This window comes from Trachurus japonicus, chromosome 14 (assembly GCF_045865225.1).
Source record: "Trachurus japonicus isolate A0001 chromosome 14, Traja_1.0".
Classification (NCBI taxonomy): Eukaryota; Metazoa; Chordata; class Actinopteri; order Carangiformes; family Carangidae; genus Trachurus; species Trachurus japonicus.
Window position 1 is genome coordinate 14,605,757 of NC_140920.1, and position 16,166 is coordinate 14,621,922.

The 16,166-nt window shown below is 43.3% G+C and overlaps 1 protein-coding gene across 21 annotated transcripts in view; it reads left to right on the forward strand.

Moving 5' to 3' along the window:
• Positions 1–16,166, forward strand: part of phldb1a (pleckstrin homology-like domain, family B, member 1a) — a 30,968-nt gene that overhangs the window by 1,441 nt on the left and 13,361 nt on the right. For 5 of the 21 annotated variants that reach the window (XM_085797871.1, XM_085797868.1, XM_085797879.1 and 2 more), the window contains exons 1-10: positions 1,997–2,191; positions 4,226–4,324; positions 5,005–5,128; positions 6,094–6,264; positions 7,532–7,657; positions 8,835–9,880; positions 13,739–13,978; positions 14,907–15,038; positions 15,176–15,313; positions 15,867–15,995. In XM_085797871.1, the coding sequence (XP_085653997.1) occupies positions 2,189–2,191; positions 4,226–4,324; positions 5,005–5,128; positions 6,094–6,264; positions 7,532–7,657; positions 8,835–9,880; positions 13,739–13,978; positions 14,907–15,038; positions 15,176–15,313; positions 15,867–15,995 (2,208 nt within the window). In that variant the 5' untranslated portion in view covers positions 1,997–2,188. Of the gene's footprint in view, positions 1–1,554; positions 2,192–4,225; positions 4,325–5,004; positions 5,129–6,093; positions 6,265–6,843; positions 7,172–7,531; positions 7,658–8,834; positions 9,881–13,738; positions 13,979–14,906; positions 15,039–15,175; positions 15,314–15,866; positions 15,996–16,166 lie in introns of those variants that run through there. The other 16 variants (XM_085797865.1, XM_085797867.1, XM_085797866.1 and 13 more) reach the window with 10 other exon arrangements.

Consider the following 16,166-nt stretch of genomic DNA (forward strand, 5'->3'; position numbering starts at 1 on the left):
AAAGAGGTGATCAAAACAGCTTCACACATGTTCCTCAGGTGCATGAATTAAGCTGTTTTTCGGTCTCAAAGTGAGACAACACCTCCACAGTTGTTATTATCCTCTTGTCTGAACCCAGCAGAAACCTGCGCACATCTGCTCCACAGTCTTTGAGACGACGCACAGTGTGTGACTGCAGGGCAGCAGAAACTGACCGGGCTGAACCGCTCACCACCAGACACATATTTCAAGAGCTGTCAGAAAACCTCACCCTGGTGTGATCAGTAAATACACACACTGAGGCTGCAGCTGGAAAACCCTCCAGTTGGTGAACGTTTATCATCCTCCCACAGAGCTCGTAACCCGTCCAATGCTGAGGCATCACTTACCACTTACCAAGTGCATGTACAGAGAAAATAAAGTCGCATGAAGTCATTATTAGCTGATCACAAACAGACCTTCACACTGAACGGTGATTCAACTGGATCATCTTATCAACAAAACAACAACCAATATATTTTTTAATATTGATAACTGGAAAAAGCAAAATAAGAAACTTATTTTGATTAAACATTATTGGAACTTAATGTAATGGATGATTTGTGGTTTTTTTTTTTCCCCCTTTTTTACACGTTTTACCCATTCATGTAAATAACAAGGAAACATCTGACTAATTAACCAAATCTTTCATACTGCAACTGTAAAGTTCATGGGCCTTAAAGCTGATCAGCTTTATTTTGCTCCCCTCTGATTTTTCTTTTACTACATTTAGTCTTTTTGATGCTCCAAGTAATTGGAACTTGGACTTTTTTTGGGGTGTAAAAAGTCTTCACGCAGCATTTTGTCAAATCTCTGTGTCAATAAATGTGTAAATATATTAATGTTAAGATTAGAGACTAGTAAAAAGCAACCTCCTTTCACACTTTCATACTGATTAACATGCCATAATCACAATACAAAGCTCAACTGTTTAATCATCTCATGACATATCATAGTTAATCAGCTAATACCATTCACCAAATTATTAGTGAATATTAGTAAGAATAAAGACTTTGCCTTGAATAATCCGTCTGCTACAGTGAATCAGCTGCTCCATAGACAGAGTGACTAATCCACACTCAGAAACACTGTTTAAAGGGCATCCCCTCAGCTGTACCTCAGCTCCACCTCGCTGAGGGCGCCTGACTCAGAGCATTAACCTCTCTGCAGACTCTGCTCGAAGCCCATCTGGTTACTTAGCTGCCTCTGTTTGTTTGTTTTTATTTTCCTTTGTGACTCATCATCTGCTTCATTTCCTCCATCTCTCCTCTCTGGCCTCAGACCATGGGAAAAGCCTTGAGAGATCAATAGTGGAGTCTTTTCTCCCACTCTCCTTCACTCTCCCTCCTCAGAGTGTCTCTGAGCCAAATCGTTCCTGTGGGACGCCTGAAGAGATTGCTCACGTGTTCGCTCACATCCTCTGGAACATAGTATTTCTCTATCCCATTATCACTGATGTGTCAAGCACAGTGGACACATTATAATCCACTGTGCTTAGTCATATTATCATAAATTGTTATTCAACAGTTTTCCAGGGTGGAAATTCCCTCTTTCCAGTCTGGTTGCATCAGTTGGGATCAGAGCTTGGAGCAGGAAGTCAGAGGACATGAGGTCTTTTCCATCCCCTACTCCTACACCACGTGTTATTTCCTCCCTGGATCAGACTGTTAACACCTGCTTTACCAATAGACAATGCTGAGGAGACTCACAGCATTGCGGGGTTGTGGTTTCCAGTCTCCTGTGATACTCTGGTGTGGTCCATCTGAGCTTTAAATCAATGGAAATCCTGTAGGACTGAGTGCATCTCAGGAGGATCTGAACTTTGACTCCTTAAACTGTTCAATGTTGCAGTGAAGAGATAAACTCATGGTTTTAGTTTCCAAAAAGAGAGAAGGAAGTTATGGAAAAAAACCCATGGGACATTAGGTCAGAAGTAAGACCACATTTTGAGGGCAGTGCCACTCTCTGCTGCATGTTGGGGATGTAACTCTGCACCGGGATGGGGAGGAGAAGGGGTTGGGAGGAGGGAAATAGCAGAGGAACTCAGTGCGTGAATGAAAAAATCTAGGAGCAAGACATAAACAATAATGTGGACACTGCTCAGTGGATTAAACATCTTCAGACAAAGTCATGGATCTATCTGTTGTTTGGACTCTGTAAGAATAGAGAAATGGTAAGAGCTGCATGTCTGTTTGTAGCAAAAAACTGTTGGCTGTGTCTGGCAGCACTGTTGTTCTGCTCTTCTGCCTAATTTTATTTTGTCCTTTACACAATAACACCGTCTTTTATTTTGTCAATCATTTTAAACGTAATGTTTTTTGTTTTTTTCAGTGTCTTCCTCTGTTTTGTCAGTGTTCTCAGCAAAAGTCATTTCTCTTTAAAAGTAGCAGCCCAGACTGTGCGGCTGGCGGTGTCTATTTTCAGAAGCTCATGGCAACTCTGAAGGGCATAACTGCCCCCATAATGACAGGTTACAGTGGAAGGCCCTGCATTTGCAAGCATTAAAACTATTCTCCAGCCTGGGTGTGTACGTTAAATCACTGAGGCTTGCGGGAGCAGGAGCATATGTGTGTGTGTGTGTGTGTTTGTGTGTGTGTGTGTGTGTGTATATATGTGTGTGTGTGTGTGTGTGAGTCAGACAGACAGAGACACGTTACCCTGCCCACTCTCCTGTCCTGTGCCTTGACTGCGTGGCTGAAAGAGGAGCAGTGTTGACAGCCAGTGGGCTGACAGCAGAGGCGTGAGGGGTCCAGTGTCAGCGCTGAACAGAGGGGACGGTCTGTTCTCCGTGTCACTGGGTCCTCACACACACACAAACACACACACACACACACACACTGGACGTAATTGTCAGATGTGTGTAGTTTCACCCAGCAGCCTCGTCTGCAGTGACATCAGACACAGATTAAACGCCCCGTTGTCTGAGGAGGCCTGGGCTAAACTTGGAGCATGACAGCAGTGGATGGGTTTTTTTTTTTTAGTTTTTTTCTAAAATTTGGACTGATCAGTGATGTCAGCACGGAGCAACAAAGAGCTCAAGCATCCCTGCTTTGATGCAACAGTCATGTGTTGGTGTGCGAATGGATTGATGAGGTAATTTCCTGACAATTAAAGTGAAAAATAGAATAATTGAGAAACACAGAAGAGGAGGGCAGCACAGATGGTTAATGATGAATATGAAACATGAAATGAATCACATGTTATTGTCTTTAAAGTCCCCAGATCTCTCAGCCCTGTGCAACACCACCATCCCATCCAGCTAAAGATCACTGAAGCTGCTCTGGAGGCTCAGGGTGGCCAAACACCTTACTTAGACTTTACTTTACTTTGTGGTTGTTTCCGTGCCCCTCTGAAAACTCCCACATGATTCAAGTTAAGAAATCCCCTCTGAAATATACCTGGCGGAGAACAACACAGGTTTAACCTCCCATTGGTTCATAGCAGACAAAACAGACACCAGAGAGTGGGTGACTGTCTGTTTCAGTTTTGCTTGGAATGCACAGCGATGCTAAATCGTTGCCAGAGTGCGAAAGCCGTGTGAGTGATAGTGAAAGAAGTGAATGCCAAGTTTTAGCAGAAAAATATGGTGAGTCATCTGGACGTCTTATGTGTCTGTGTGCGATTGTTTGAGACATGTCTGGTCCTCGCAGGCTGTTGTTTCCCCTCTCGTTTGATGTGAGTGCGATGAGCAGACAGCTGGATCTAATCTGCAGCATCTGTCTGCAAACACGGACTGTGTGTGTTTGTGTTTGTGCGAGGTCTGCGAGTGAGTCACACTGACTCATCGTGGTCGGAGGAAGCACAGGGATGTGACCCCTTAAGCACCTGCAGAGCTCATGCACACCTTCTGCTCTGACTCTACCACATGATATTTACATAAGATCCGGCTGTGAATCCCACACTTTCTGTCAGATACCTTACACGCAGTAATCTCTCTCATAGATTGAGACATAAATCAGTGCCATCTTTCCTGGTGGATCTTTTTGTCTGGCCAGTTCTGGAGAAACAATTACCCACTATAATGGTTTGGTCACATGGGCTTATAACTGGGGCAGAAGGGTTTCTAAGGAAAGCACTGTTCCCATTGTAGTACAACTGTAGTAGCTGTACTCCCAGCGCTCCCATTCATCCCCTGCTCTCCTCTCTCTCCCTCTCCCTCTCTCTTTCGCTCTCTCTGTATGTGTGTGTGTGTGTGTGTTTGCTTCAGGATCTTCACGTGTCAGATAATCCTGACAGTCCAGCCGACATGGACCGCATGAGCAGGAATAAAGTGGAACATGGGCGACAGACTCACCAGGTCTTACAGGTGAGTAGGTTCTTACTTCGGGACCAGTGACCGTTTAAAAGTGATGCAAGTTAAATCAAGTGTAACAGACTTTATTTTTTATTAGTATCTGTGTTGGGTCAGACTTTTATTCTACATTTCTGAAAACCGCTTACCAGTCAAAATAATTTTGCAATCTGTGCTTGGTATAAGAATGGGCTTATCCACCTTTTCCATTTCATACATATTCATAATTCTACATGTTAAATTTAACAAGTGTTGCAGGATAATCTTGCTGGATTCTTTTCTACTATTTCTTAGCTAACTTAATATGAAACAGTGCATGTTGAGCATGTTGTACATGTGGCAGTTCCCAGAATCATAAATTGAATACTAATGACCATGTGACAGTGTATTTATTGATGCAGACATGCCTCACATACTTCTGTAGCGAAAGGTCCAGGTCCAGTGTCTCTGTCACAGACTTGCATCATCAGATTTATATTTTATATTCAACCGTTATTCATCTGTAGATTTTTACAGAAGTTTAATTCAAGTACACATGCTGGACTTTATTTATTATTATTTTCAACAGACCTAGACCTAGTTGTTCATACATCTAATTTTCACTGTGTGGATTCCTGACAAAACTGATTGTTGAAAGTTGAAAACCTAATGGTAATGTACTGATGTCTTTCCTTTGTCTGATTTTATTGTGACAGAATACACCTTTAGACCTGATAGAGACAGGCAAGTCCCTGAAAGTCCAGGCAGAGCGCCCCCATCTGGTTAGTTTGGGAAGTGGACGTCTGAGCACTGCCATCACTTTGCTACCACTGCTAGAAGGTAACGACCTCATACGTGTATGTTTGTGTGTGTGTGTGTGTGTGTGTGTGTGTGTGTGTGTGTGTGTGTGTGTGTGTCTCTGTGTGTGTATTTTTTTTTTTTTTTTACTAATTTAACCCGATTATTCTCACTAAAATCCAAACGTTGTGAGTGTTCATATTTTAGGTTGCTAGGCCTGAGAGCTTGTTAAATATTAATGTGTCATGTTGATGATGCTGTCGATTCCACCAGCGGCCATTTGTTGCATGTCATTCCTCCTCTCTCCATTTCCCCATTTCCTGTCTCTCTACAGCCATCCTATCAATTAAAGGCCTAAGAAGCTGAAGATCCCACCTATGTTATTGTTAGCAGCATATGAAATATAGACAGTCTTTCTGAAGCACACGTAGAACAAGCCAGTGGTTCAGTTTAAATAAGTAACCAGTACTTGTCATGAGAGATGAATTGTCAAAAACGGATGACATGTCACCTTCTAACCATCTTATTGTTACCCTTACTGTACCACAGTGGCAACTACACTGTTGTCTGTGATTTTCTTGCACCATGTTCTCAAACTGGTCCTCGACACCACAGAGAAAAATAGAGACAGTAGCACTAAAGGAAAAAAAGAGAAAAGAAGCTCTCTAGGCTTTTTTTCCCCAGCTGTATCTCGACTCTGCTGTCAAATATGAATACACAGCACACTGTATGTGTCTGTGTTGAGTTGTATCTCTTGCACCCTGGCAGTGATGTAGTATAACTCATAATCAAATGACAACACAGTGAATAGTAGATGCTTCTATTAATTTCCACCGACACCATGCCTGTCATCTGCCGGGCTAAGTGTAACACCTGACTCCATGCGGGCCTTGACCTCTGAGCCCTCCGCCTTTGAACCTCAACCTAAGAATACTTCACAAAAGTATTCACATGTCCATATGGACGTCCAGTAAGTGATACTGAGAAAATGTATTCTCTTGTTGCAGGGAGGACCACGCTGGGCAGCGGGGGGACAGATATCCCCCTGCAGGGCCTCGGCATTGCAGAGCAGCATTGCTATATTGAAAACCAGGCCGGCAATATCACCTTGTACCCGTGTGGGAACCAGTGCTCTGTCGATGGCTGTCACGTCACCAAACCCTATCGTCTGACACAAGGTAACACAATCACAGACTTTAATAACGGCAGTTTCATGAATATTGGTGTGAAAGCTTATTTAACTTGAATTTTATATCAATAACTTTGTGATATTTGCTATTAAAATGTATCCAGATGGATAGGACAGTAATAGATTCCATGTTAGTCTAAAGCACTTGCACTGATTTACAGTCCAGTATCTTAAAATGGTCACTATTTGCACATTTATAATAGAAAACTGTGTGTTAACTGGGTCCTACAGTGTTTCAATTGAAGGCAAACTGTTTAGGCAAGCTTTACCAAGGGTCAAGCCAATCTTTATTTCTATAGCGCCTATGACATCGTCTACACCCTGAAGCGATTGCTGCCACCCAAGATCCCTATATAGTCTGTCATACATCTACACCTGCTGGTTAGGACAACTTATAAACAAAGACGCAACAGTTCCCACCATGAGCCAGCACTTGGCGACAGTGGCAATAGCAAAACAGCCCCATGTCCGTCCAGTAACATGCATACTTGCCCCGCCATAAGCACAACAACCCGCCCCCCTTAGTTCCATCTACATGGGATCCAAGCCAGCAGCTACAGCAGAATGTCATTTGAAGCTGGGTGATCAGCCGGTGCACGAGGAGGCAGCAGCTGCTCAACAAGAATACTTCAGGCATTGCTTCAGTCAAAGGACAATCACGACATGCTGAATAAAACAACTCAGGAATGGAGGAAACGGACTCAATCATATCATAAGGAACAATGTTGACTCGATTATGAAGGAGGAAATAAATACTGAACTCCCTGTGGAGTATCTATAACTGGAAACAAAACTACAAGCGTGAGATTCTCAGGAAGTTTATCAGGCATTGTTGAAAACCACCGGAAATACAGAGAAAGAAGAAGGAGTTGATTACATTTACTGGTTAATCACACGTGAGTTAAACTGAGTTTATTAATGTCAGTCAAACGGTCAGTGCACTGACTACTGACACATGGATTTCTTCATTTTACCATAAATCTAGCTGAAATGTGAAATGTTACAAATAAATCTCACTGAATTCGTCTACAATAAATCCTCCTTGTACTAGAACATAACAAGCTGACTTACTGTAAGTCTTTAGGTATTTGTAAATCCAGTTAAACTAATTTAGACTCAAATAAGTTGAATGGATGCCGTTTGGGGTTGGGTGCTGGTATCAAGATCTTGTAGCAGTAGATTTATGGAGGTGTGAATAAATGATAATCAGCACATCACTGACAGCTCTTTGCCCACATGCTCTTCTCTCCTGGCAGGATGCATGCTGTGTTTTGGCCAGTCGGCCTTTTTCCGCTTCAACCATCCAGAAGAGGCCCTGAGGATGAAGAGCATGCTGCCTGGAGGAAGCCAAGGAATAGGCACCACTAAAGCTCCTCCTACTGGTAAAGACTCAGCTGCTTTGATATTTGTACAAAACCATGATAAACCAACATCCAACTCCAGGCCGAACAATTCCTGTGATCCAGAAATAAGCTGGTCACTGACAACTGTGTGCATGAAGGTTGCACGGTTTCCTCAGCAGCTATTCTGGGCAGAGCAAATGGTTTGGGTTGAGAGTCACACAAACTGTAACTTTGGCCTCCTTCGACATTAGTGTAAGAATAAAAGCATTGCACGTGTTCCCACTAATGCAGGTTTAAAATATATGTGTTTCAAGGCTTAAATCCGTGTTAAGCTGCTCAGTCCATTGGTTCTCAGATGTGAACGACTTGTTTTGAGCTTCTCAAATCTTGCCAGCTTGTGGTTTCCACATCTCAGGCCCAACTTGTCTTAAAGGTGTGATGCTAGTTATTATTATCCTTGAGAGGATGTAGAAATAGCTTGATCAGAACTAATTATCTGTGGCCTACATTGTGATCTAGTTCATTTAAAACTGTGCTTTTCGCTCAGTGTGTGACCCTATTGTGACAAAGGCTTGTTATAATCTCTGGCACCACTTTTTGGATCTTTTATTTTTCCTTTTTATATAGCAACATTTATGATCTTATGTAATTGTGGTAACAGTTTCCTCATGCTGTCGATGATATTTAGAAGCCATTCTCCTCTGACCTTACTGGTTTGGCTGTCAGTGCGTGAACAGTGCAGTAAGAGGCACCACACCCTGCCCAGTGTGTATGGCCCACTCTTTCCTGACCAGCCCCTGATTTCATCTGCTCTGAATGAGGTACACGGTTGCAACTTTTATATTTAGCAACTCCAGATCCATGTGGGATTACAACAACCAGTGAGGAGCACAACATCCAGATCGCAGGGTTTGGTTCATACAGGGGAGGATGGACTCCAAGACATTTATCTACTGGGAATTTGAGACCCGGTGTGTGTAACAACATGTTCAGCCGTGTGTATTTTGCCTTTTATGGGTGACCCTGGTTGTCCGACAGCGCTGACCTGAGGTGTGGCGGGGGTCAAATGGGCAAAGATGACCAGGAACAACAGATTCCTCCGACTGTGTGTTTGTTTATGTGTGTTTTTGCAACTGTCTGTCTAAGTGTGCCTGACCTCCTTGTTTATTCAACAGGAATGCTCATGCACAAGTGTTTCTGTCTCCCCCCTCTGCAGACTCTCACAGCGACCTAAATGGGAACCATCAGTCGATCTCAAGAAATGCAAACTCCAAAGTCAACAGCATTGCAAAGAACCTCCAGGAGTCCTTGGTGCTGAAGTCACCATCATCATCATCATCTCATACAAACATGCTCAATGGAAGAAACAACGCCAACACAGAGGAGCCCATTTATGAGAACAACATGCTGAAAGCTCCTCCAGTTCCAGCCCGGGCCCCTCATCATTCAAACCACGCTCCTGTTCCCCATCCACGGTCCTCGCTGCCCGTCGCCTCGGCCGGCGCTAGTGGCGGTCAAAAGGTCCAGGAGAGCCCGAAGCTTCTGAGGAACACGAGGTCGAACCCCACACCCCATAGTGCGGGGTCAGGACTGGGCACGGAGAGTCACAAGTCATCATCTGTCAAATTTTCACCAACAGCTCCTTCCAGCCCCCGAGTAAGAGGCTCCTCCCTCCAGAAGAGATCCCCCAGCCCCATGCGAGAGCAGGGTCAGTTTGTTGACGTCCCTCAAAGGCTCAGGAATCCAGAGCCAACTGGGCCCACCACCAGCCTCCGAGAGCTTCCTCCTCTCAGCCCTTACATGTCCCGCAGGGGGACTTCTGGATCGCAGAGCTCGGCTTCCTCCCTCCCTTCACAAGGCTTCGCTGCTAAACCCGTTCCTGAGAGCCCCCAGGGCCCCCGGAAACTCACAACAAAAAAAGCAGAAGCCATGAGAGTGATGTATGCCCAGAGTCCATCTCCACTCTCTGGGCCGGAGAAGGACCATGGAAGCAGGCAGACAGCGCCTGGCCCGGGAAGCGCCATCATGTCAGGTCTGGGCTCTCTGTCTGGCACTTCTCCCCTCGCAAGCCCTCGTAGCCAAAGAAAAACCTCCTGCATGACTGTGACAGGATCCTCCAGCAAAGACCAGAGTCTTATGAAACCATATACCCGAGAACGCAAAAACAGCATCTCTGAGATCAGTGACAACGAGGACGACTTACTGGAATACCACCGCTGGCAGAGAGAGGAGAGGCTGCGTGAGCAGGAAATGGAGAAACTGGTAAGTGATCAGCCTTCACAGTTTGACATGTAAATACATTTAAGAAAAATAGGTCCAGTCCGACTCTGGCCGCTGCTGAGAGAACCTCACTAAGGAAGTCATAGAGAAAATATTTGCTTCTCTTGTTTGTCCTTTATGGCTGTTTGTTTATTCTATATCCTGTGTGTGGATGGGATTTGTATATTCTTTAAATTCACATAATCAACCTTTGGCTGGTTAAGAAAAAACATCAAAGCAAGCTTATACAAAGATGTCACAGCTGTAAAGCCATGACTGAGTTTGGACATACACACTCAAAAGCAAAAAACATCTTTTCCATCCAAAAGCATTTTTAGCTGTGTTTGGGTTTTTGCAAATTTATGAGAAGAATATTTTAGTTTTTATAGTGATGGCTGTGAATCGTGTCCATCAGCTGCTCTGCACTGTTTAACACATACTGTATATCTTGTTTATTTAATCATAAAGAAATGTGACAAGCTGTAGAGGTCATACTGTAATTGTTAAGAAATACGGATTATTTCAGATGTTTCTGTGAATTTAAGTTGGAAACTATTTGGGGAAAAAAAAACATCTTTGGTTTGACTACACAGCTTTAAAAACAGCACAGGAAATTGATGAAGACATATAATCACATGTTTTAAAGGACATAAATACAGCTGAGTGGAGAAGGCGCTGAGACTGCTGGTATGGCAGACACTATGTCTGCATTCAGATATCTTGTCCAAATCTCCTGGCACACAGCCACTGCCTCATCCCTCTTGAGCGTTACTGGCATCGTCAGCGCATGTGGCCCGAGTGACACGGGGTGAACATTCCTCCAGACAAGTCTGAAGGTCCAGAGCGGAGGGCGTGGCTGCTTCTTGCTCAACACTATATTTACCAAGAGGGCGATTGGCATTTACTTTCAAAGCTGCCACCGCTTCACTGTGGGCACTTTCTTAATCATACCCAGTCCTGATCACAGGCTGCATACCTGTTATCCATCCTCAATCCACACCCACCAGACACCCCACCGTTCTTCAGCCCCCCCACCCACCCCGGCCTGCCACCAAACTGACAGCTGAAGGGACCACAGAGAGAGAGAGGGAGGGAGGGAGGGAGGGAAGGAGAGAGGGGGGGGTCATTCCCGGACAGTCTCCGTGTCCCCAGACTATTTCAGGAGCCAAAGGGTTTCTGGTAACAAATAAGAGAGTTACTGACAACGTGTGCCTGAGTTTGCATGGGCTGATAGGAGGTTTGACTTCTGTGGATGTCCGTGTCTCGTCCCTGCTGAGTCATCCAGTCCGAGCATGTGCACACAGGAAGCCATCACCTCTGCTAATACAGAAGCTCACAAAGGACAAATATCTCACCTTTGAAATTGTTGATTAGAGTTTATTCGTCATTCTGAGTTGGATTTGGTATTTTTGCCCTGTTTCCAGGTTTTCCAATTATGGCACGCAGAGAGTGATCAGGATAGGGTTAATTGTTTTTGTGCTAAGATATTGTGTAATAAGACACTAAAAGTAAAGTGTTAAACATCTACAGACTGCCAACTAAGTCTTCGCTGAGTCACTTCTCCAACTGTCTGAGTTGGATTTGGTATTTTTGCCCTGTTTCCAGGTTTTCCAATTATGGCACGCAGAGAGTGATCAGGATTATCAGGGTTAATTGTTTGTGTGCTAAGATATTGTGTAATAAGACACTAAAAGTAATAGTGCTTTCTGTAATATATTTTTGATAAACATTTTCTTAGGTTTCAGCACCAACATGTATGAGTAAGGGTTTGTGCCTTGTGTATAAACACAGTGAAATCTGTTCACTGTGCATGCATGCAACACATGCTGATGGCCACTGTAATGTGTTCAATGTGAGTTACTGAACAACATATTGAACAGACATACGACATATTGAAACACTGCAGGTGGATAATGCTCCTGGTAAAAGATTATTTAGATTTACATGCTTTTTTTTTCTTTGCTTTTTTTCCCGAGAGTTACCTAAGGACAATAATAACCACAAGATGGTCAGCTTAGTTTAGTTTAGCCCATTTTAGCTAAGCATATTCTACTATTTTGTTGAACTGTTCCTTTAACAGAGGCCCTCTGATACTGGCCTTCAAGCCCCACTTTATCATTTTACCTCTGTTTCCTGTTATTATGTTTGTTGACATCAAATCTAGCCCGTCCCCCAACAAAATATAGCGGGGTCCAAAAGTCAGACACCACTTAACGCCAGACCGTTGGACCCCACAGTAGATCTGATGTGTGGTGGTGAACCAACCTTGATTTGTTGGTACTGCAGCCTTGAGAGAAGCACACAAAATGATAAATTGCAGAACTATAGATGAGAGAGACAAAGAGAGGATTTCCTCTCAGTGGAACGAATGCTCTATATCTGGCACACTGCTCTTTTGGCACACTTGGCTCAGCTTTGCAGGATTTTTTATTATTTTTTTTCACAATTTATTGAACCAACCTACACTATTGCTGCACTTTAAAAAAAAACAAGCTGCACTTTATCTCTCAGCCTAAGTAAAGGGCACAGCTACAATGGAAGAGATAGAAAAGTTAATTTTGGCCTCAACTCCACTCAGAAGAGGCCAAACTGCTGTTACTGCTGTTAAAAATGTTATTTCTAACAGGGTTATCGTTCACTGAGAGGCTTTCTTTGAAAACACACTGAGCAGACACATTTTCTTTGCAAATAAACCTGCAACATTTTGAGGTGAAAATGTAACAGAGGTTATTTCAGTGCAGTGTTTTGTTCAACGAAGTGGACAAGATTTCCCAGCTAAAGATAAGAGTTCAACAGTCTGCCATTTGTTTACTATATTCAGATAAAGCAAGCACGGAAATCTAGTATGAGGAGGAAACTCCAGTGGACTGATATGTATTTGTATTGCACTTAACTTGATCAGGAGCCACTGAGTTGAATGTAGCAATTGATACAACTGCCTTTATTTCATATACCTGCTTATATAATAGATACTACAATAATATACAAGAACAACCTTGTGTGATCTGTTATAGGCTATCACTTATTGGCTAATGGTATTGAACAAATATTAGTGTTGTGTCACATTGAACCTCACGTGTTAAGCAGGAGAAGGTATGTTAAACATCTACAGACTGCCAACTAAGTCTTCGCTGAGTCACTTCTCCAACTGTCTGAAAGCTTTAAAATCTTGTATGCATGATATTTGTGTTTTTCATTGAGAATTGAATCGGCCAAATGCAGCATCCATCGACCACAGTCTAAGGTGTAAATCTTGCAGTTCAAGTAAATGCTCATGACAGCCTGAATAAATAGCAGACCGATGTGGGCTGATGGTTTCTGACAGAGTAAGAGGCACATCAGACACAATTGTTCCTCGCTGAGCCAGATTCAGAGTTACGGTCAGATTGGAATGATGATTACATACTCTGTGCAGTTATTTCTGTAGATTAAAGCCAACATTGCATTGTGTGGACTGATGAGAGACGACAGAAGGGCAGGGTGAAGAAACACGAAACAAGAATCTAAAAGAAAATCTGGACGCAAGTGTCACTGAGCAGAATAACAACTGAGAAACTGTCAGGCAACAACTAAAACTCACCGGTGACTTGCATTACATTTATTCTTCTTGTGGTTTTTATCACGCTCTGTGTCCATAAACAACTCCAGCCTCTTACAGGTTTCACTATGAACCCCCTCCTGAGAGACAAACTGCATCAGCCTCAGCCCTCCTGCTATCAGGTTACAGTTGTCCCGTCCCAGCGGCTGAGGGACAGCTGCCTAAATGGGGACAATGTCACACAAGGACATTTGAAGCTAATCTGCAATGTGATCTAGTAATGTGGGACAGCGCGTTTTTTACGTCTCACATGTCTTCTATAGGAGCGGCAGAGGCTGGAGACCATCCTCAACCTGTGTGCAGAGTATAATCATGAGGACAGCGCCGTGGAGCTGGCCGAGGTGGTGAGGAGTGGGCTGCTGGGAGGCGGCGCCGCGGGGACCTGCTCCGACTCCGGAGGCGGGATGTCCCTTCAAGGAGTAGACAGACCCCAGAGGGGGAGAGAGAACGATGAGGAGGCCCAGAGAGAGGAGTCCAGCAGCACAGAGAGCACACACCAAGAGGTAACACGTGTTTTATTTATTTATTTATTTATTTGGTTCATTTCGGGCATGTCAATTAGTCATCATCATCACACATCATCTCAATCCAATTAATACAATACACATGACCGAAAGGGAAAGCGGGAGAAGCAAAAGCTTATCTAGTCCCGCCCCCAATACTCACATATTCATTTTTTCTGCATGTTACATTTTTGACATAACATTCTTCCAGTATTTTCAAAATTTAACAATTTGACATAACATTTTTTTTTTTTTTTTTTTTACCATGACATTTCTCACTTTTTTCTTTTTTTTTTTTCTTTTCAACATTTGACATTTTGACATAATGTGTTGCAGCATTAGGCAGTATGTGCAGCATTAGGCAGTATGTGTTTGCATGTAGGGATGTCACGATTACTTGTTTTCACAATTAATCGCGATATTAAACGGCACAATTAATTGATCGCAAAGATTCCTAAATACCGTCTTTTTCCAAAAAAAGATCATGTATGAACCGTGTCGGCGGATGTGCGCCAAAGTAAACGTAAATGCACAGATACTGGTCCATTTACCTAACGTAACATTGAATTGGTAGGAATTTAAATGCTAGAGTGTCATTTTTAATTAAAAAAAATATATATTAAAATTAACTTAAACATTTGGTATCGATGACACTTCCCCTGGCAGATTAATAATTGGTCATATTTTAATAGATATTTAAAATATTTTATAATTAGTAATGTATATTTTAACTATATTTGATTTTACACATTAATAGCGTTGTGAAATTAATGAATGCATGATAATCGTGATAATCGTAATACCGTGATTATTTCTCTGACAATAATCGTACCAAGAAAATCTATAATCGTGACATCCCTCTTTGCATGCACATGTGGAGAAATATACATTGTTTGTTCTTCTCTAGCAAAGTTTATCCTTCCCTCAGTGTGAGGAGCTGTTGGCTGGACAGGAGCAGATCTACCTGGAGGAGGAGAGGAGCAGGATCTTGGCCAGAGTTGATACATTGAAGCACAGAGTCAGTGAACTGGAGCGGCAGCTACAAGAGACCAAACAGGAGGTCAGCTTCTCCTACACACACACACACACACACGTACACTACAGAGGGTTGTGCGGAAGCTGCCTCACCTCAAAGTATCACTTAGCTGGATAGCACTCGGTGGTTTGCAGGCTCTGACTCCATATTTGTCTGTATAGGCGGAGATGGAGCAAGCCCTGCTGCAGGCAGAGAGACGGGCAGAGCAGGAGCAGGTGGAAACTGAGAATGAAATTATCTCTCAGCTGCAGCACAAACTCAGCCAGCTGGACAAGGCCATCCAGAAAGAGAAGGAGAAGGTGACACTGAGGTTTAGCCGTTTGGTCTTGCACAGTTTTGCATGTGAATGTTGGACTTGTTCTTTACCGTCTGCGTTTTAGTAGATGAAAACTCACTCCAACCCGAATGTGCAAGAAATCTAGATACACGGTGTCTGTTCTCTGATATCTCGACTGACGTGCATTGCTTACTTTGTAGATGTCTGTCCTAAAACACGAAGCACAAACTGTCTTTACTCTGCAGTGTTGGAAACGTCTTGTGTTTATAAAAAGACAAAATCAGCTTTTTGAATGTTTATCTCTATGTGAACGAGACTAAAATGTTGATTCAGACATGCACATACCTTTTTGTTTTTCCTCCTTTTTAACCCCTAACACTCCTGCTAAACTAACCTCTACCTCTAATACTACAACTGCCTTGGCCTGTTAGCTTTAAAACCTGGCTGCATGGATTTGAGTTGTCTGTGATTTTTTTTTGTTTCTCCCTGGGTTGTGTGTGTGTGTGTGTATGTGTGCCTGAATGTGGACTGGGTGGTGTGTATGTGTGTGTGTGTGTGTTTCCGTGTGTTTTTAGGGCAGGGCTAATGTGTCGGCTGAGCGGAAGGTCCTGGAAAAGCAGAGGAATGAGTACAATGAGCTGAAGAGGCAGTTTGATAAGTGCCCCTTGTCTCTAAGGGAACAGTTACAGGAGCAGCTCAGCAGGGTCAGTGTTCTCACACAGCCCACTGGCTGGCAACAGTGAGTTATAATATACCAAATACCACAGTTCTGTAATCTGCACAGAAACAGCCACAGACATGACACTGACTCTGAGCTACTCATAAAATCTGCAGACTGTGTGTTTCCTCTTTTTTCTGATGTGGCTCTTCATTTA